Here is a 21311-nt window from a genome sequence, read left to right as displayed (position 1 = left end):
AGACGCGCTCACAAGTCCCGCTGCTGCATTCATGGACACAGACAGCAGGACTTAGCCCCGCCCCACCGCTCTTGTGTCACTGAATTTGATTGACAGCAGCAGGAGCCAAGGGATCAATCTATCAAATGAGGACAGAGACAGTGGCTGGAACGATCTGGTCCAGATAAGAAAAAGGGGGGTGCCGGGAGCAGCTGCAGCATAAGTTTTTCACCTTAATGTATAGAATGCATTAAGGTAAAAAACCTTGAGGGTTTACAATCCCTTTAAGTTAAAAAACTTCTGTTGATTCAGTACTGTTCTCGTCTGCAGCAGTGTTGTTCCATTATTGATAATTTCACAGGACAGATTTAAAGCAACAGGAGCCAGTCAGTCAAACCCTGTGGGGAGGGATCATGGGGGCATGGCCAAGCTGCACTGTGTGAGCCTATGGACACACACAGCCGACTCAGAAGCATGTCTGCAACTGTGCCTCCACAGCAAACGGCTTGCTATGGTTGCATGCACAGGTGAGAAGGAGCAGACAGAGCCAGCAGGAGACACCAGAAGAGGTTGTAAGGGGCAACTCTGTGCAAAACCATTGCACAGAGCAGGAACATATAAACCTTTTTATTTCTAGATTGTAAGCTCTAACGAGCAGGGCCCTCTGATCCCTTCTGTATTGTAAGTGTACGGTCTGCCCTCATGTTGTAAAGCGCTGCGTAAACCGTTGGCGCTATATAAATTGAATGTCACCATTCCCTTCCCGCTCTCCAAACAGAGAAATGACTCATCAAAATTTGTGAAACAGAGGTAGCTAGTAATAATGCAGGGAGTACAGGCAGTCCCAGAGTTATAAACATCCAGTTCATACTTACAAAATGGAGGGTGATAACAGGAAGTGAGAGGAAATCTACACCTGGGATGGGAACTTCACTCCTGCAAGAGTCATCATGGGAAAAAGGTGTCTCCACTGAAGCTTTATCACCAATCCTTGTTTCCACGACAACCCATACAGAAAGTAAAGGTAAAATCTTCTGAACATTGGCACAGACAGCAAAACAAAGTTAAAGGGGTGTTAACCCTTCCCTATACTAGCCAAAAAAGAATATTTTTTTGGCTGGAGTTACACTTAAAAAAAACACCTGTTCTAACTTGCATACAAATTCAACTTAAGAACAAACCTACAGAACCTGGTCTGTAACCCGGGGACTGCCTGTACTAGGCTTTTTCATTACAAACATGCATGCACTACAAACCTTGAACCGTGTATTAAATGTTTATTTGTAAATGGGCAGCGACGCTGGGACTAGGTGGAGCTGTGTATGCAGAGGATTGTGAGTGGATTTTTATATGGAAATAAATACTTTTTATTAGCGATTTGCACTATGGTTTTTTTCCTCTAGCCTCCTATACGATTGACACCACACTGAAAGCTGTGGGAGACACAGATTTGGAGTGTACAGCCAGTGGGAGTGGTGCTACTTAGAACACTGCAAAGTGCAAATAGACCTCCTGTAATTAGCGAGGTCCATTCACTGTGGTGATCAGAGGCAATTACTAAATTTTCTGATGTATGGGACTGCACTTTTTATTTTTATACAGACATTGAGTGAATATATTATTTATATATATATATATATATATATATATATATATATATATATGGTTTTTAAAATGTTTTCAGATATTTATTTATGCACTATAAATTTTAATGACTAATTATTGAAGGAGAACGCTGTAATTTTTTGTGACTATATACATTTATTGCATTTTGTAAAGGTGGTTAAATGCATAGTGGTGCTAGCTGCTTCCTATAGTATATAATGCTGAGTAATAGGTAGTTTATACACAGGGATAGCACAGAAAGTTTTCACATTTATTTGTAAATAGGTTCAAAGTCAAATAAATCTAAATAATGAAAAAATATATAAGTTTATAAAAACTTTAAAAAATACTAAATAAAACTGACCAAAGTAAAATATATTTAATTTTCTTTTAAAGTATTCTTACAGAACCAATTCTGCATTCAGACTACTTACTGCAGGTCTAGGAGTGTGGAGAGGAGAGGATTTACTTGCAGAGGACTTGCCCCTCTCAGATTTTCTTCTATGGTATGGAGGTTTACCTTCAAATACTTCACCTTTTTCGGGAATACAAAGAGGTTCTGGATCATTATCCACATCGGATCTATCCCAAATGGGAAAAACTTTTGGGGACCAGTTCTTCAAACAGCTGTCAGCTAAGAACCATAAAAAAAATGAACAAGTTAAAAAAGAAAATATAGTATATCCAACCAAAATGTAAAACTGATGTAACCGTTTTGAAGTGTGAGGGTTTTAAACAAACAAAAAAAAAAATGCAGACCTCCACCCAAACAAGGAAGTTCTGCTTTAAGCCCTCCTCTCCCTTTCCCATATTTGGCATGTTATTTTGTTTGTGGAGGGAGGGGGGAGGAGTTTGTAGTAGGTACCTAGTTTGGATAGATACCCGCTACCATTTCTGCTCAGTTAGCCGAGACAATCCAAGTGGAAATCTCCCCCCCCCCCCTCCCCACAGTCTTCTGGGACACGTCACAGGTCCCAGAAGACTGCGGGACCATTCACAAAGGGCATCACATCTCATGCATACACAGTGGCCAACCAGATGTGAAGCTGAAAGCTGCATAGTGTGCTGCTCAGTTAGGATGCTAGCGCCGGGAACCCGAAGGCTAGTGAAGAACTAGCCTGGGTGAGTATGACGCTAGATCCCTGGACAGGTCAGTGTCCTATTAAAAGTCAGAAGTTACAGTATTTATAGCTGCTGACTTTAATTTTTTTGCCCAGACTGAACTTCCTTTTTAAAGGCATTTTAAACAAACATAGTATACATTCCTGCTCTGTGGAATAGTTTAACACAAAACAGACCCTATCCTCCTCTTCTCTGGTCCCCGCTAGCACTCCTGACTCCTCCCCCCTTCCAAGTGCTCCCATAACAAGCCGTTTTCTATGGGGCACTCCTGCAGGCTCGAGCTGGAGCCGGGCTGTGTGCATCTATTGACATGCACAGTCCGGCTCATGCCCCTCATTCTCTCCTCACAGGCTGTCCAGTGAAGAGGGAGCGTACTGTGTTAGATTGGGCTCAGGAAAGTATGGGGGGGAAGGGGGGTTGTGGGGGGGCTAGGAGGAGCTGATTACAGAAGGTAAAAAATAAAATAAACACACCACCACTACCTTCTGCCTTTACAACCACTTTAATACATTTGGCTGGAGGTGCACTTAAATATAAAATCATATCAACTGCATATAGCTTAGAGATTGCGTTTTTATTCCTTGAATGAATGCTAAATGCAAAATATGCCAGTAACTCTTGACAAAACACTTACCAGAATCCCCTAAATGAATCCCAATTGCTTCTACTCCTGGTAAACCTCGCACTGATATACAAGGTTTCTCCATCTCTTCTTGAGATTCACTGGACTCAGCCATCGCAACGGTGTGCTTTTTTGGTTGTCCATGTTTATCTTCAGTGGAGGAATCCACATCCTCACCAACATTCTGTTTGCATTTGGTTGGTGTAACATTCAGTCCGTCTTTTTCAAAACACAATTCACTATTTACACAGTCACAACCAAACATACAGGTTTCTTGCTGGCAATGAACAGGTTTGCACTTGTCATGATTCAAGCTTGCACATATACAACCAAGGCGGCAAAATTCATTTTTGCATGGGGGTGTCCGCTTGCTGATCATTTTGTGGAATGGTTTTCTTTTCAAGAAACCCTTAAGTTGAAAGAAGAAAAAAAAAAATCATTACCATTTTTAATAAGTTTGTGTTTACATGCTATGAAAATACAAGTGTTTACATGCTATGAAAATATTCCTTTTCTGGTTGAGAACAGGGTGTTGATATTTCCTCCTCCCTGTACCTGCCCGACAGTCACCAAGCTTTTACAGTAAGGTGCACATGGAAGGGGCCTTGTATATGACAAACAGGAAAACTTCCCAGCACACTTACCAGCTAATCTGCAAACAAACCGAACTGGCCGTAACTGTTAGACAGGGCCAATTTGGTTTGGTTGCAGACTAGCTGTTTCAGTTGTTTGTAATGTGTAAATCTTCTATGTGCACCGTTTACTGTAAAAGCTAGTTAAAGATTGGGGTGGTTGCCACTTATCTATACAGCTTGTCGGCTGAATTTGACGAGGTTACACATTGGATATGTTTAGCTGCCATTGTGTTCCTTGGAGGAGGAATGGGCTCCCTCCAGGCAAACCTGCACTTGATTTATCCATAGCTATATGAGCTGCAAATGAGAGAGTCTCAAAACTATAGTTAGGACCACAGTATGCAGAGGATCCTTGGTGAGGCACTCTGGCTTTCACATACAATGCAAATGTGTTCAACTAAAACCTCAGTTTTAACTCAATCTCTTAGACAAGGCAAATTCACTTTGGTTGCAGACTAGCTGGTAAGTGTGCTGGGAATTTTTATTATTATTTTTTACACTGTCCCTTTAAAACATTTTTATCACTTTTATTCTGATTACAAGGATAGTAAACATCCATTGTAATAATAAGCATACGCCGCTCTGGACTGCTTTTATATGAAAGCCGACCGCCTGACTGAAAAAAAATATACAGGGACTATGGCAGCAAGCTGCAGCCATAACCCCAGTATTTAACATCAAATGAATCATGTACAATTACAGTTAGGCAGTCGGCAAGTGGTTTAATGCAAGTCCATTTTAATGTTTTTTTATAAAACCATTTGCCAAACTTCCTGAACTATGATGTATTTTAACCACGTCCATGTACATCCTCCTGTGCATGAGCTGCCTGTGTGCCCCCTGCAGGGCGTGCTCTGTGATCAGCCAGTCATTGAGACTTGGCTGATCACAGATCGGAGTAAGGGGCCGAACTCAGTCCCTTACCATGTGATCAGCTGTCAGCAAATGACAGCTGATCACGTGATATAAACAGAAGATTGTAATTGGCGTGAGGAGAAATAAAAAAGAAAAAGCAGGATTAGCGGCTTCTGTCAAAGGGATATTGGTCCCGATCATGGAGAGCCACTGCTACTATGCAATGCCTACCAGTGCCACCTACAAGTCCCTATAAGTGCTGCCTATCAGTACCACCTATCAATGCCCACCCATGCCACCTTATCAGTGCCCACCAGTGCAGGAGAAAAATTACCGGTTTCAAAAATGTTTAACTATAAAACAAATTTTTTTTTTTTTTTTTTTTTTTTGCTAAAAAAAAATAAAAACGCCATTGAATAAATACCACCAAAAGAAAGCTCTATTTGTGTGGAAAAAATATATATAAAAAATTTAATTTATATAGTGCAGCATGACCGCGCAATTTTCATTCAAAGTGTGAGAGCACTAAAAGCTGAAAATTGGCCTAGGCAAGAAGGGTGTTTAAGTGCCCAGTAAACAAGTGGTTAAAGAGGTCGTAAACCTGGTGGGTTTTTCTTCTTCCCTGCAAAGTAAAGGCATAATGTGCTAGTATTCATCGCATACTAGCACATTATGTGACAGTATGCATCTCATAATAGCAAATTATATGACAACTGCAAACAATGCCTGTGTCGTCCCCGCTGCAGGTGGCATCCATCTTCGCTCGTCTTCCTTCTGGGGCTAAAGACTCCAGCTCTGTGACTGGCCGGAGTCACGTGGGAGACACTGGTAACGGCACACACGACCGGCCGTTCCTTCAGAGCGCATGTACTGATAATAATAGGCAGTATACAGTAAATATCTCCTAAACCGTGCACGTTTTGGAGATATTTACAGTACCTATAGGTAAGCCTTATTCTAGACTTATCTATAGGTACAACTTACAACCTCTTTAAAGAGGAAGTAAACCCTGATGGGTTTAGTTCCTCTTTGTCTCCTTGCAAAGGTAAAGCATAATGGGCTACTATGCATCGCATAGTAGCCCATTATGTGTCACATACCTGACACAGGAGCCAGCGAAGTCACCGCTGTCCCCTGTAGTCCGGAGCATCCATCTTCTTCCGGGTATCGCTGCTCCGGCCACTCACAGCACCGGAGTAGCGATGACCTCACTCCTGTGCATGCGCATGGGAGCCGCCACTAACGGCATATGACCGTTAGCAGCATGCGCCGTAGACAGCTGTCGCTGTCTTTTAGTAAATATCTCCTAAACGGTGTAGGTTTAGGAGATAATCTAGGCTTACCTGTAGGTCAAAGTGGTTTGTAAGGGTTTACAACCACTTTAAACCCTTGTATGAAAGAATGTGCATCCAGGACTGGATGGATGATGATTCCCAAGACATCATAACATAAGTGACTGCAGAGAAGCAAGGAGCTTACTGATCCCTGTGTGGGATTTCTCCCTCTGGTAAGCAGTCTATTAACACTTTCTGGTGGAAGGTCCTGTGGCATGCTGTCGTCCTCAGTAGCATATCTCTTTCTCTCTGTTCATCCAGAAGCAGAGCACTATTAGGATTGTTTTCTCTTTGGATTTGTGTTATTTTGGACTTTTATTTCACTGGGACTTTTTTTTCCCCCATTTTCTTATTCACGGAAGTCAATATGATTTACACATATGTACTGTACCATACCTATTAAGTACTGTAATCATTTAGTACTTGAAATACAGTGCCTTGAAAAAGTATGCATCCCCCTTGAAATTTTACACATGTTGTCATGTTACAACCAAAAAACAAATGTATTTTATTGGGATTTTATGTGATAGACCAACACAAAGTGGCACATAATTGTGAAGTAGAAGGAAAATGATAAATGGTTTTACACATTTTTTTTACAAATAAATATGTGAAAAGCGTGGCGTGCATTTGTATTCAGCCTCCCTGAGTCCATACTTTGTAGAACCACCTTTCACTGCAATTACAGCTGCAAGTCTTTTTGGGAATGTCTCTACCAGTTTTGCACATCTAGAGTGACATTTTTGCCCATTTTTTTTTTTTTTTTTTTTGCAAAATAGCTCAAGCTCTGTCAGATTGGATGGAGAGCGTCTCTGAACAGCAATTTTCAAGTCTTGCCACAGATTCGAACACATAAATATGCTTTGATCTAAACCATTCCATTGTAGCTCTGGCTGTATGTTTAGGGTGGTTGTCCTGCTGAAGGTGAACCTCCGCCCCAGGCTCAAGTCTTTTGTAGGGGCTGGTATGTTCAGGGTGACGTGGCCTTCATGATGCTGTTTGTTCACTAAGGTTTTCTAACAAACCTATGAGGGCTTCACAGAACAGCTGCATATATACTGAGATTAAAATTACACACAGGTGGATTTTATTTACCGATTAGGTGAGTTCTGAAGACAATTGGTTCCACTAGATTTTAATTAGGGATATCAGAATAAAGGGGGCTGAATACAAATGCACCCCACACTTTTCAGATATTTATTTGTAAAAAATAAAATGGAAAAAACATTTATTTTCCTTCCACTTTACAATTATGTGCCACTTTCCGTTGGTCTAGCACATACAATCTCAATAAAATACAATTACGTTTTTGATTGAAACATGACAAAATGTGGAAAATTTCAAGGGGTATGAATACTTTTCAAGGCACTGTAAGTGTGGAATGAAATGGTCATAAGTTTATGCATGGATTGAAGTTGTGAATTTTTTTTTAAATAAAGTTTGTATTTTAAAAAGGGACAGTGCACCTTTAATTGTTTTTTCATAATTGAAGGTGTTCCTTGAATTTAACGGTTTTTGGAAACCATTAAATTGGTGGGTTTAGTTCTGCTAAGGAGAACGTTTAACATTTTATCTGTCTTTCAATATGGGCTAATCCAATACAGGGGCTGTGAGGATCTTCTTAGACCCCTTTCACACCAGGGTGTTTTGCAGGCGCTATAGCGTTAGAAATAGCGCCTGCAAAACGCCCTAAAGAAGCTGCACCATTGTGTGTAGTGTGAAAGCCCCGAGGGCTTTCACACTATAGCGGTGCGCTGGCAGGACGTCAGATAAAGTCCTGCCAGCAGCTTCTTTGGAGCGGTGAAGGAGCGGTGTGTTTACCGCTCCTCCACCACTGCTCCCCATTGAAATCAATGGGGCAGCGCTGTAATACCGCCGGCAAAACGCTGCTATTGCGGCGTATTGCCGGCGGTTTTGACCCTTTTGCGGACGCTAGCGGGGGTAAAAGCGCCCCGCTAGCGGCCGAAAAGCGCCGCAAATCCGGCGGTAAAACGCTGCTAAAAATAGCGCGTTTTACCGCCCATGCTATCGGCGGTGTGGTGTGAAAGGGGTCTTAAGGTAAGAAATTAGTGCATTCTGCACAGGAATTGTCCATTCCCTAAGGAAACTTTCCTCAACATGATATTGTTGGGCGAAATGCTTTGGAGAAGAAGCTGGTGGAGGGAATTTTAGAGACCCCATACTGGAAATATTTGAGTAACCAGACGCAAGCTGCTCCAACACCAAACAAGAACAGATTAAATGAGCGTTGAAATAGCCTCCTTTAGCTTGAATGAAATGTCTGTAGAAGGCGCATAATCCGGATCCAATACTTTAGATGGCTGGGGGTCATCCTCAGGCACTATGCCTGACTCAAGGGCAAAGTCAAAAAAACAATTCAAGAGGGGGAGTCAAAAGGGCACGGCTGTGATGCCTGCTATCTAGGGCCTTAAAAAGACCAGGAATTCTGCCCGTGAACTCTTGACATTGTGGCAGAAAATTTGTCTCTAAGGCCTCATGCACACTGGCCTTTTTTACAGCAGCTGTTTTTGGCTTCAGGTGTTTTTTTCTGCAGCCAGTAAACTCCCCAGCATGTTATCCTATGTGTTCCTGCCCACAGACTTATCAGCTTTTTTTTGGCAGGAGCGTTTTCTAGCTGGAAATAACCCCCAGAACTAGTGGGTTTGAAGAGGAGTTTTTCAGCTGTGAAAGTGCTCTAAGTCTGAAAAAAGCATTTGTGTTTTTAAGCCATAAGCTTTTGTGAGAGTATAGTTTTGCTAAAAAAAAAAAAAAAAAAAAACTATGCAAAACCCATTCTACAGCTACAGCTGTGGCTACTGGTGGTTTTTATAAGGTCCAGTGACCTTATAAAACCCAGGTTTTGCAAGAGTAAACCACTATTAATGGACCCTCAGAGAAAGGACCAGGGATGTTTATTGTCAGGAGTCCAAAGAGGCAGGGGTGTGTAAGATCACCAAGCTCCATTGGGACTAGGGAACACAGGCACAGAAGGCATTTCAGACCACGCAGGCTCAGCAGCAACCATTCATGCAGGCGCCCTAATGTACCACTACGTGGGTGCATGCAGGCACAATAACACTACACTGGCCAGAAATCAAAATTTCGCCAATGTCAAAATTTTAAACCTGGGCATCATGGATCGTTTACTGCACCTTTGAAGGGGTAGATAGCTGTTACCATACCCTAAAGGGGAATGGGCACCCTAAACCTCTGCTCTTTACTCACCACTCAGTACCAGGAATAGGTTAACCTGGTCCACGCTCGATTCGCCACAATGGACATACACCAGCAGGGGTGTTCAGAGACTGGGCTGCACTAGGCAGACTACAGGTGTGAACCTGTAAAGCAATTGTGGCTGACCCCACAAGCTGCACTACATGCCAAATGGGGCATTTACAGTCAGAGCCAATGCGAAGCACCAATACAGACCAATCCTGTCTTTTATCATACAGGGACTGGGTACAGTCCCAAGGTTCAGCCAGAAAAAAATATATTCTCTACTTTTTGTTTTATATATATATATATATATATAAAAAAAATACAATAAAACTAAATTTTAGTAATACATTTAGGCTAAAAAGCATTCAGCCACATGTATCGAGTAAATAAAAAAACAAAACAAAAAAGAAAGCACATCAATAAGTGTATATTTATCGGTTTGCGCAAAAGACATAGCGTCTACAAACTAGGGTACATATTCTGGAATGTAAGGTGCTAAAATGGCAGGGCAGTAGAAAACCCTCCCAAATTACTCCATAAATACTCCATTTTGGAAAGTAGACACCTCAAGGAATTTGCTGAGAGGCTTGTTGAGCACATTGAATAATTTTTTTTTTTTTGTCACAAGTGATTGAAATGGCAAAAAATAAATAAAACATTTTTTACACAAAGTTGTCACTAAACGATATATTGCTCAAACATGACATGTGCATGTATGAAATTACTAGAGGTCGACCGATATGGGTTTTTCTCTGGCCGATGCCGATATTTAGAAATCGTGGCGGCCGATGGCCGATATATGATGCCGATTTTTTTTTGGCCCGATATGTTAGGCCGATATATATTTTTTTCCCTTTAGCTCATAAAATCTAAGTTAGACACCTTTCACACTGTGGCGTTTTTCAGGCGCCTTTGGGCTAAAAATAGTGCCTGTAAATTGCCTTCAAAACGGCTCCCCTGCAGTCTCAGTGTGAAAGTCCGAGTGTTTTCACACTGAGACGATGCGCTGGCAGGACGTTAAAAAAAAAGAAAATCTTGCAAGCAGCATCTTTGGAGCTGTGTAAACCGCTCCTCCACCACTCCTGCCCATTGAAATGAATGGGCACCGCTGCCGAAGTGCATGCAATGTGATTTGGCAGCAGCGCTTCACAAGCGCATTTAACCCCTTCCTCGGCCAATAGCTAGGTTATAAGTGCCCCGCTAGCAGCCGAATAGCGCCGCTAAAATGACGGTAAAGCGCCGCTAAAACTAGCAGCGTTTTACCGTCAACGCCTGCCCGCACCAGTGTGAAAGCAGCCTTCACTAATAAGTGATAGAGAAAATTTCTTACATTTAAAACATTTCTTAAACAAAACAAACCTCCAATTAGTTCACTTGTATGTATAATTTAGATTAAAAGAAAACACAAACAACTATATATTAAATACACAAAAACAGGTACGAAAAAAAAGGGCTAACTTTATTGTTTTAGTTTTTTTTTTTTAAATATATAAATAAAGTATTTTTTTCCCCAAAAAATTTAATTTAGTTTGAAAAACCTCTGCGCAAATACCGCATCACATAAAATATTGCAACAACCGCTATTTTATTCCCTAGGGTCTCTGATAAAAAAATGTATGTATATATATGCTCATTAGAGCAAGAGCAACAATTCTAGCCCTCCTCTAACTCAAAACTGGTAACCTGTAGAAATTTGTTAATGTCACCTACGTAGATTTTTAAGGAAAAAGGTTTGTCGCTATACCACGAATCGGTGCAATTTTGAAGCGTGACATGATGGGTATCATTACTCAGTGTAACATTATCTTTCACAATATAAAAAAATAAAATTAGGGTGTTAGAAAAAAACAAGATATAAAATTTGGGGGTTCTAAGTAATTTTCTAGCAAAGAAAAAAAAGATTTGAGCTCAGAAAGAGGCTTGATCCTTAAGTGGTTAAAATGCATGAACCATAAGATCTGCTCGTATCGTGTCCTAGCCATGGATGTAGAGAACACGGGCATATGGTGAATTGGGTCAGCGGACCAATATAACCACAACTCACTTTTTTTTTTTTAAACTATGCCCATGGAGGAGGGATAGGCCTAGAAAGGTCTTAAATTCAGAAACCGTAATAGGTTTCCATTCTCTAGCAAGGGTCAACTGGGGGATTAGTGGCGATCAATTGACCAGCATACAAATTGCTTTGGTCCACAATAGATCTAAAGAGATCTCCCGTGAAAAACAGCGAATAAAAATCAAGTCACATAGTAGGTGAGGTCAAAAAAGACACGTAAATTCAACCGTTTCCACCTGAATTTCGGGTTGGCCAGTGAATGGGGAAAGTACAGGCGCTGCAAAAGTGGTGGGCTCCCAATTAGGATTGGCAAATGCAGCGGAAGGGCACTATGGGCTTGACGGGCCTGTGTTTGTCTTCCTCATGGCTGCAGGACACTACAGTGCCTTGCATAAGTACAACCAGGAATTAAGATGGATTGTTTGAGGATTTGCATCATTTAATTTACAGAACATGCCCACAACTTTGAAGATGTGCTTTTATTTTTTATTGTGAAGCAAAAAACAAAAAGTGCAATAACTATTCACCCCCCTAAAGTCAATACTTTGTAGCGCCACCTTTTTCAGCTATCACTTCCCCAAGTCGCTTTGGATAAGTTTCTATGTGCTTGCCACATTTTACCACTGGGATTTTTGCCCATTCCTCCTCGCTCCTTTTCTCTGTAGTTCACCGACTAACACAGCTCCTTTATTCTTGACCATTGGGTTGTTACGCCACCTTCAGGAGAGGACTAGGCAGAACATGTTAACATGTACAAAAAAAAAAAGAACTTTCTAGATCCACCCAAGGGGTGGTCCCTTCAGTAACAACCCTCCAGCCAGAGCAGAAGTGCTCCCTAACAAGCGAGTCACCACCTTATCTGACAGCATTAGAACTTGCGGTAACAATGCAGCAGTGCATTATACTCAAAAGTAACTGTATTTTCTTTAAAACAGGAAAGTAGTGCAGAATTGCAACATTACATGGCCGCCCGCAAACTTGCGGCCAAGCAGGCATCAGACGATGCGCTTACATACACTCTGTAGAACTTGGTAAAAAGTGTGAACGGACCACTAAATTGCCGCCTTACACACCAGAGAGACTGACACTCGATGTCGGAAGCCCAAGAGGCCCCAATTGTCCTGGTGGAATGGGCCATTGTAGGAAAGGGGGGGCACCTACCCCTTCAAGGTGTAGGCCTGTACCGCATCTGTCTGACCCACCCGGAAATGGTGATCGACTAGACCGCCATACCTCTTTTTCGGACCAGCTACGGAAACGAACAGAGATCTAACTCCCGAAGGGGAGCCGTGGCAGACAAATATATCCTTATAGCCCTGATCAGGTCCAGGGAATAAAGGGCCACCTCCTAGGATGTATCGGTTTAGGACACAGAGAGGTAACACAATATCATCATTGATGTGGAACGCCAAAACCACCTTCCGCAGAAAGGAAGGTTGCAGATGCAACACCACCTTATCCTTATGGGTAACCACATAGAGCTTGCAAGACAAGGCCGCCAGTTGCAAAACTCTCCTGGCCAATGTAATGGCCACTAGAAAGACCCCTTTTCTGAGAAAGGGTCCACAATGGAATTCCTTTGATGTTCTCAAACGGCAGTTTCTGAAGCGCCGATAACACCAGGTTCAGATCCCACGGGGTAACAGTGGACGCACCGGAGGAACTACAAGTTAGACCCCCTGAAAAAGACAGCCAAGGCTGATATTTGTCCCTTAATGGTGCTTGAAACCAACTTCTGGTCTACTCCTCGCTGTAGAAACAGCAGGATCCTGGAACTGAATAGGTGCACGGATGCCACCCTTTCTCCTCACACATAGAGATGTATGGCTTCCAGGTACAATGATAGTTGAGATCACCGAGTCCGATAGGCCTCGGTACCTAAGCATGTGGCTCTCAACAGCCATGCCGTCAAAACCAGCTATGGTAAAACAAGATGGTCTTCTCGCAACGGCAGTCGCCAGGGAGTCTTCGCAACCAGGCGTACTAGGTCGGCGCGTCAGGGACGCCAAGGCCATTCAGGGGCATTAGTATTAGTGGAACCCCCTCGGGCCTCCACTTTGCGGAGCAGACGTGGTAGTAGCTTTTGCGGGGGGGAAATCGTAGATCAGCCGATACTGATCCCATGGAGCCACCAGCGTAATTGACGCGTCTGCCCAAGGATCTCTTATACTGGATACGAATCGTGGCCCCTTCTGATTGAGACGGTAAGCCAGGAGATCCACATCTGGTGTGTCCCACCGCAGGCACAATAGCCTGAACATGTCTAGATGCAATGCCCATTCTACCGGGTCCAGCATCTGGCAACTTCGGTAGTTCGCCTGCCAGTTTCTTCCTCTCGGGATGTAATGGCAGACAAGGCCAGCACCTGTCGCTGTGTCCACTGAAGGATGTGAGCGACTTTCCGTGCTGCAGCCGAGCTACTGGTTCCTTTTTAATGGTTGACATATGCCACCGCTGTGGCGTTGTCTAACTGGATCCTGATCATGCGCCATCACAGTCTCATCGACCACGTGGAGAAGCAAGCCTGATCGCTCGAAGTTAGAGCATATTGATCGGCAACTTGGGTTCCTCACCTGACCAGAGACCCTGGGTCGATTGTACTCCCAGTACTCCACCCCAGCCGGTCAGGCTGGCATCTGTAGTGATCACAGCCCAATGCAGAGGTAGGAACGACTTCCAGGAACGAAGTGCCGGGGACCTCAGCCACCAAAGCAGGGAGTCCCTGACTGGCTCACCTGAATCTGCCGATCCGGGGATAACGGAGATATGTCCCATGGTGTCAATATCTCCTTCTGCAAGATTCTGGTGGAAAGTGGGCGTATGGTACCGCTGTGAGGGAGGTCACCATGAGGCCCAGAACTTGCATGCAGAAACGCAGCGACGACCACCTGCGGTTCAGCGATAGTTTTACAGCGGCTCTGAGAGTCTGCAGTTTGTCTGAAGGGAGAAAACTCTCGCTTCCATGGAGTCCAGCGATAAGCCTAGGCACTCCAAGCGCTGAATTGTGAGCACTGACTTTTTTAGGTTCAACTGTCACCCAAATACCTGCAGGGTTTGCATGGCGATCGCCACATCCTCCTTTAATTCTTTAATTTAATCCTTTAATTTAATTTAGAGGCGGAAGCTGCTCTCAGGAGGTCGTCCCAGTAACTACGATTGCGATCCCATGTTGTCGCAACAACGCCAAAATTGAAGTAAGGACTTGGGGCGCTGAAACCAAGTCAAAAAAGGAGAGCCACAACTGGTAGTGGCCTTCCCCAACTGCATTTCGCAGAACCTTCTGATGCCTGAAGCATATGGGTATGTGCAGGTACGCATCCTGGATGTCCAAAGATGCCAGGGAGTCCCCTTGATGGAGTGCAGCAACAACTGAGCAAACTGATTCCACACTGAGCCTCTGTACTTAAAGCAATTGACACATCTAGGTCCAAGATTGGACATACCCCTTCCTTCTTTGGGGACTACAAACAGATTGTAGTAGAATCCCTGAAACCTTTCCAAATCCGGAACAGGCACTACCACCCTGAGGTTTAGCAGGTACTGCCCCCATGGGGCCAACCAGCGAGCCGGGAGTAAAGGTATGCTGGAAGGGAAGATCTGTTTGTTGGCCAAGAGAGGAACTCTATCTTGTAGCCAAGCAAATCAGTTCACAGACCCATTGGCCAGATAGCCGAGAGGCCCACCGGGCTGCAAACTCTTGATGGCGACCTCCCCGCCCCAACCCTTCATGCGGTAACACCTCTCGTAGGCTTGCAAGTCCCCGGACGGAAAAGCCTCTTTTGAGTGGAAAATGAGGGCCTTACCTGCAGCGTGGCTCCTTCCTGGCCTGTGGGAGCAAGGTACTCTTCCCACCTGTGACATTCTTAACCAGTTGCCGACCGCCGCACGCCGATGTACGTCGGTACAATGGCACGGGCAGGCATAAGGACATACATGTACGTCCCTTGCCTCCCGCGGGTCGGGGGCCCAATCGGGCCCCCGCCCGGTGCCTGCGGCGGTCGGTATTCGTTCGGGAGCGATCCCGGACGAGGGGACGGCCATTCATTCATGGCCACCCCCTCGCGATCGCTCCCGACGAATAGAAATCCTCGGTGACATCACTTCCTCTCCTGTAATGTAAACACAGGAGAGGAAGTGATGTATTCTCTCCTCCGTGTCGGTATTTTTCGTTCCGACACGGAGGAGAGCGGATCAGTAAGTTGCACCAACACTCTACACACACAGTAGAACATGCCAGGCACACTCACACCCCCCCTTTACCCCCCGATCACCCCCCCAATTACCCCTGCCCCCCAGTCACAGTGACACCAATGTCATTTTTTTTTTTTTTTGCATTGGTGTCATTTGTGACTGTAATAACTGTTAGGGCAGTTAGAGTTAGCCCCCTTTAGTTCTAATGTACCCCCCTAACCCCCCCAATAAAGGTTTAACCCCGTGATCACCCCCCGTCGCCAGTGTCACTAAGGCTGGGTTCACATTGCAGCGGTTTATGAGAACGAATGTGATTCGCACCGCACTGCAGTGCAAATCACATCCGATCTCTGTGCGATTCGAGTTCAGCCATTCGCCGCACCCGCCACACCCGCCGCAAATTCGCGCGGGACCCTTTTTTTGGCCCGCAGCAGAATCGGATTGCATGGGTGTTCACACCATGCGATCCGAGTTTGCAGATCGCACTGCGATATGCGAACTGATCTGGGGGTGTCAGTAACATTTCACTGACACTCCCAGCAGTTCGCATAGGGCAGTGTGAACTGCCGCCGGGAGGCATGCGATGCGGGAACCCGCCGCGGATTCGCGGCGTTTCCGCATCGCTCCAGTGTGAACCCAGCCTAATAAGCGATCATTTTTCTGATCGCCGTATTAGTGTCACAGGTGACGCTAGTTAGGCAGGTAGGTATTTAGGTTCGCCGCAGCTTTTTATAGCGCCAGGGACCCCCATATACTACCGCATAAAGCCCCCTGATTGCCCCCTAGTTAACCCTTTCACCAGTGATCACCATATAACTGTTACAGGTGACGCTGGTTGGTTAGTTATTTTTTTATAGTTTCAGGGCACCCGCCATTTATTACCTAATAAAGGTTTAACCCCCTGATCACCCGGCGGGTGTCATTTGTGACTAATAACTGTTAGGGCAGTTAGGGTTAGCCCCCTTTAGTTCTAAGGTACCCCCCTAACCCCCCCAATAAAGGTTTAACCCCGTGATCACCCCCCGTCGCCAGTGTCACTAAGGCTGGGTTCACATTGCAGCGGTTTATGAGAACGGATGTGATTCGCACCGCACTGCAGTGCAAATCACATCCGATCTCTGTGCGATTCGAGTTCAGCCATTCGCCGCACCCGCCGCAAATTCGCACGGGACCCTTTTTTTGGCCCGCAGCAGAATCGGATCGCATGGGTGTTCACACCATGCGATCCGAGTTTGCAGATCGCACTGCGATATGCGAACTGATCTGGGGGTGTCAGTAACATTTCACTGACACTCCCAGCAGTTCGCATAGGGCAGTGTGAACTGCCGCCGGGAGGCATGCGATGCGGGAACCCGCCGCGCATTCGTGGCGTTCCCGCATCGCTCCAGTGTGAACCCAGCCTAATAAGCAATCGTTTTTCTGATCGCTGTATTAGTGTCACAGGTGACGCTAGTTAGGCAGGTAGGTATTTAGGTTCGCTGCAGCTTTTTATAGCGCCAGGGACCCCCATATACTACCGCATAAAGCCCCCTAATTGCCCCCTAGTTAACCCTTTCACCAGTGATCACCATATAACTGTTACAGGTGACGCTGGTTGGTTAGTTATTTTTTTATAGTTTCAGGGCACCCGCCATTTATTACCTAGTCTCACTAGTGTACCCCTAAATTTAGGGGTGTCTACTTTCCAAAATGGGGTCATTTGGAGGGGGTTTGTGCCATCTTGGCATTTTATGGCCTTCAAAACTGTAACGCCCTTAGAAAGCCTGAAGGCGGTGCTTGGTTTTCGGGGCCCCGTACGCGGCTAGGCTCCCAAAAAGTCCCACATATGTGGTATCCCCATACTCAGGAGAAGCAGCAGAATTTATTTTGGGGTGTCATTTCACATATGCCCATGGCATGCGTGAGCAATATATCATTTAGTGACAACTTTGTGAAAAAAAAAAAAAAAAGTTTGTAATTTTCCCGCAACTTGTGGCAAAATATAAAATATTCCATGGACTCAACATGCCTCTCAGCAAATAGCTTGGGGTGTCTACTTTCTAAAATGGGGTCATTTGTGGGGGTTTTGTGCCATCTTGGCATTTTATGGCCTTCAAAACTGTAATAGGTAGTGAGAAGTGAACTCAAAAATTTACGCCCTTAGAAAGCCTGAAGGCGGTGCTTGGTTTTCGGGGCCCCGTACGCGGCTAGGCTCCCAAAAAGTCCCACATATGTGGTATCCCCATACTCAGGAGAAGCAGCAGAATTTATTTTGGGGTGTCATTTCACATACGCCCATAGCATGTGTGAGCAATATATCATTTAGTGACAACTTTGTGTAAAAAAAAAAAAATAATTTTTTTTTTGTCATTATTCAATCGCTTGAGGCAAAAAAATAAAATATTCAATGGGCTCAACATGCCTCTTATCAATTTCCTTAGGGGGTCTACTTTCCAAAATGGGGTCATTTGGGGGGGTTTTGTACTGCCCTGCCATTTTAGCACCTCAAGAAATGAGATAGGCAGTCGTAAACTAAAAGCTGCGTAAATTCCAGAAAACGTACCTTAGTTTGTAGATGTGACAACTTTTGCGCAAACCAATAAATATACAATTATTGACTTTTTTTTTACCAAAGAGATGTGGCTGAATACATTTTGGCCTAAATGTATGACTAAAATTGAGTTTATTGGATTTTTCTAATAACAAAAAGTAGAAAATATCATTTTTTTTCAAAATTTGCGGTCTTTTTACGTTTATATCGCAAAAAATAAAAATCGCAGAGGCAATCAAATACCATCAAAAGAAAGCTCTATTTGTGGGAAGAAAAGGACGCAAATTTTGTTTGGGTACAACATTGCATGACCGCGCAATTACCAGTTAAAGCAGCGCAGTGCCAAAGTGTAAAAAGACCTCTGGTCATTTACCAGCAAAATGGTCCGGTCTGAAAGTGGTTAATAATGTCATCCGAGGCTCCAAAGAGCCACTCACCAAGGAAGGGTAAGGCCTCATGCACACGAGACGCAGATGAAACCTCTGTCAAAAAAAAGCTGAAACGCGCGTTTAGAAACGCGCGTTTTGCCGCGTTTGCATGTCGCGTTTAGACGCGTTTAGACGCGTTTAGACGCGTTTAGACGCGTTTGCGTTTATAAAGATAACATCATGTAGACCCTCCCCAAGCTCTCAAAGCATTTTTTTTAACTATTTCTGCTATTTTGATCAGAGTGAGCAGCAGCAGCATAGAGAGCAGTTGTACACTTGCATTTGCCGTGTCACTTGCCACGGCACCTGCCACAAGTTGTGGATTGTCCACTTGCCACGTCACTTGCCACAAGTTGGGGATTGTCCACTTGCCACATCACCTGCCACGTCACCTGCCACAAATTGTGGATTGTCCACTTGCCACGTCACTTGCCACATCACCTGCCACGAGATGTGGATTGTCCACTTTCCACGTCATCTGCCATGCCACCTGCCACAAGCTGTGGATTGTCCACTTGCCACGTCACCAGCCACATCACCTGCCACAAGTTGTGGATTGTCTACTTGCCGCGTCACTTGCCACATCACCTGCCACGTCACTTGCCACATCACCTGCCACAAGTTGTGGATTGTTCACTTGCCACGTCACCTGCCACGTCACCTGCCACAAGTTGTGGATTGTCCACTTGCCACGTCACTTGCCACGTCACCTGCCACGTCACCTGCCACAAGTTTTGGATTGTCCACTTGCCATGTCACTTGCCACGTCAGCTGCCACGTCACTTGCCACGAGATGTGGATTGTCCACTTTCCACGTCATCTGCCATGCCACCTGCCACAAGCTGTGGATTGTCCACTTGACACGTCACCAGCCACATCACCTGCCACAAGTTGTGGATTGTCCACTTGCCACGTGACTTGCCACATCACCTGCCACGTCACTTGCCACATCACCTGCCACAAGTTGTGGATTGTCTACTTGCCGCGTCACTTGCCACTTCACCTGTCACGTCACTTGCCACGTCACCTGCCACAAGTTGTGGATTGTTCACTTGCCACGTCACCTGCCACATCACCTGCCACAAGTTGTGGATTGTCCACTTGCCACGTCACTTGCCACAAGCTGTGGATTGTCCACTTGCCACATCACTTGCCACGTCACCTGCCACGTCACTTGCCACGTCACCTGCCACAAGTTTTGGATTGTCCACTTGCCACGTCAGCTGCCACGTCACTTGCCACATCACCTGCCACGTCACCTGCCACAAGTTGTGGATTGTCCACTTGCCACATCACCTGCCACGTCACTTGCCACAAGATGTGGATTGTCCACTTGTCACATCACCTGCCACATCACTTGCCACATAACCTGCCACAAGTTGTGGATTGTCCACTTGCCACGTCACTTGCCACAAGATGTGGATTGTCCACTTTCCACGTCACCTGCCATGCCATCTGCCACAAGTTGTGGATTGTCCACTTACCACGTCACCAGCCACATCACCTGCCACAAGTTGTGGATTGTCCACTTGCCACACCACTTTCCACGTCACCTGCCACGTCACCTGACACAAGATGTGGATTGTCCACTTGCCACGTCACCAGCCACATCACCTGCCACAAGTTGTGGATCGTCCACTTGCCACGTCCCTTGCCACGTCCCCTGCCACGTCACCTGCCACAAGTGGATTGTCCACTTGCCACGTCACTTGCCACGTCACCTGCCACAAGTTATGGATTGTCCACTTGCCACGTCACATGCCAGTCACCTGCCACAAGTTGTTGATTTTCCACTTGCCACGTCACCTGCCAAGTCACTTGCCGCGTCACCTGCCAGGTCACTTGCCACGTCACCTGCCACAAGTTGTCTATTGTCCACTTTCCACGTCACTTGCCACTTCACCTGCCACGTCACTTGCCACAAGTTGTGGATTGTCCACTTGCCACATCACTTGCCACCTGCCATGTCACTTGCCACAAGTTGTGGATTGTCCACTTGCCACGTCACTTGCCACAAGTTGTGGATTGTCCACTTGCAATTGCAATTGTTTAAAATATTTTTCTAATGGTTTTTCATCATTTGCAATCATTTTTGAGATTTTTAATGTAAAAAAAAAGGTCACCTTTAAAAACGCATATAAACGCAAACGCGGCTAAACGCGGTTGCCGCGTTCAGCCGCGTTTAGCCGCGTTTAGCCCCGTTTTGCGTCTGAAACGCAGAAATTTTTGTCTCTGAACGCATTTTTTTGCTTCTGGAAAAACGTGATTAAACGCAACTGCATATAAACGCAAAAAAACGAGACTGTGTGCATGGACACATAGGATAACATTGAATGAGTTCAGGTGCAGTTGAAAAAACTGTCCAACTGCATCTGAACGCGCGTTTAACTGCGTCTCGTGTGCATGAGGCCTAAATCCATTTTTCAAAATGTCTGGTCCGCCAACCAGCCTTTCAGCCAAATAATGCGCCTCAGCACCACTGCTGACACTGAAACCCTGGGTAGCAGAGGAAACGTATCCAGAGCCACGTTCCAAACATACTTACGACCGCGCACTAACTGGTTTGCTAGTTTCATGCAGATGGGAGTAGCCTGCTGCTTCTCCATTTTGCAGTGCAAAAGTTTTGCCCTTCAGCAAGTGTCTATGACACAAGTGCTGTGGCCAGTACTGGTCGTATTACTGACCGTACCCAACCGTAAATAACGAACGGGTCACTGCCTCGGTTCCAGCCCGTG

The 21311-nt window shown here is 45.1% G+C and overlaps 1 protein-coding gene across 4 annotated transcripts in view; it reads right to left on the bottom strand.

Moving 5' to 3' along the window:
• Window positions 1–21311, bottom strand: part of MGA (MAX dimerization protein MGA) — a 156805-nt gene that overhangs the window by 82596 nt on the left and 52898 nt on the right. For all 4 annotated transcript variants that reach the window (XM_077464523.1, XM_077464522.1, XM_077464524.1 and 1 more), the window contains exons 9-10: window positions 3341–3737; window positions 2019–2218 (exon numbers count right to left, since the gene is read on the bottom strand). In XM_077464523.1, coding sequence (XP_077320649.1) covers window positions 2019–2218; window positions 3341–3737 — 597 coding nt within the window. The remainder of the gene's footprint in view (window positions 1–2018; window positions 2219–3340; window positions 3738–21311) is intronic.

The sequence above is a fragment of the Lithobates pipiens genome, unplaced genomic scaffold, assembly GCF_037356315.1.
Source record: "Lithobates pipiens isolate NorthernLeopardFrog02 unplaced genomic scaffold, aLitPip1_a1.2 Scaffold_30, whole genome shotgun sequence".
Taxonomy (NCBI): Eukaryota; Metazoa; Chordata; class Amphibia; order Anura; family Ranidae; genus Lithobates; species Lithobates pipiens.
Note: the sequence above shows the minus strand (reverse complement) of the source record. Positions and strands in the feature narration are given on the sequence as shown.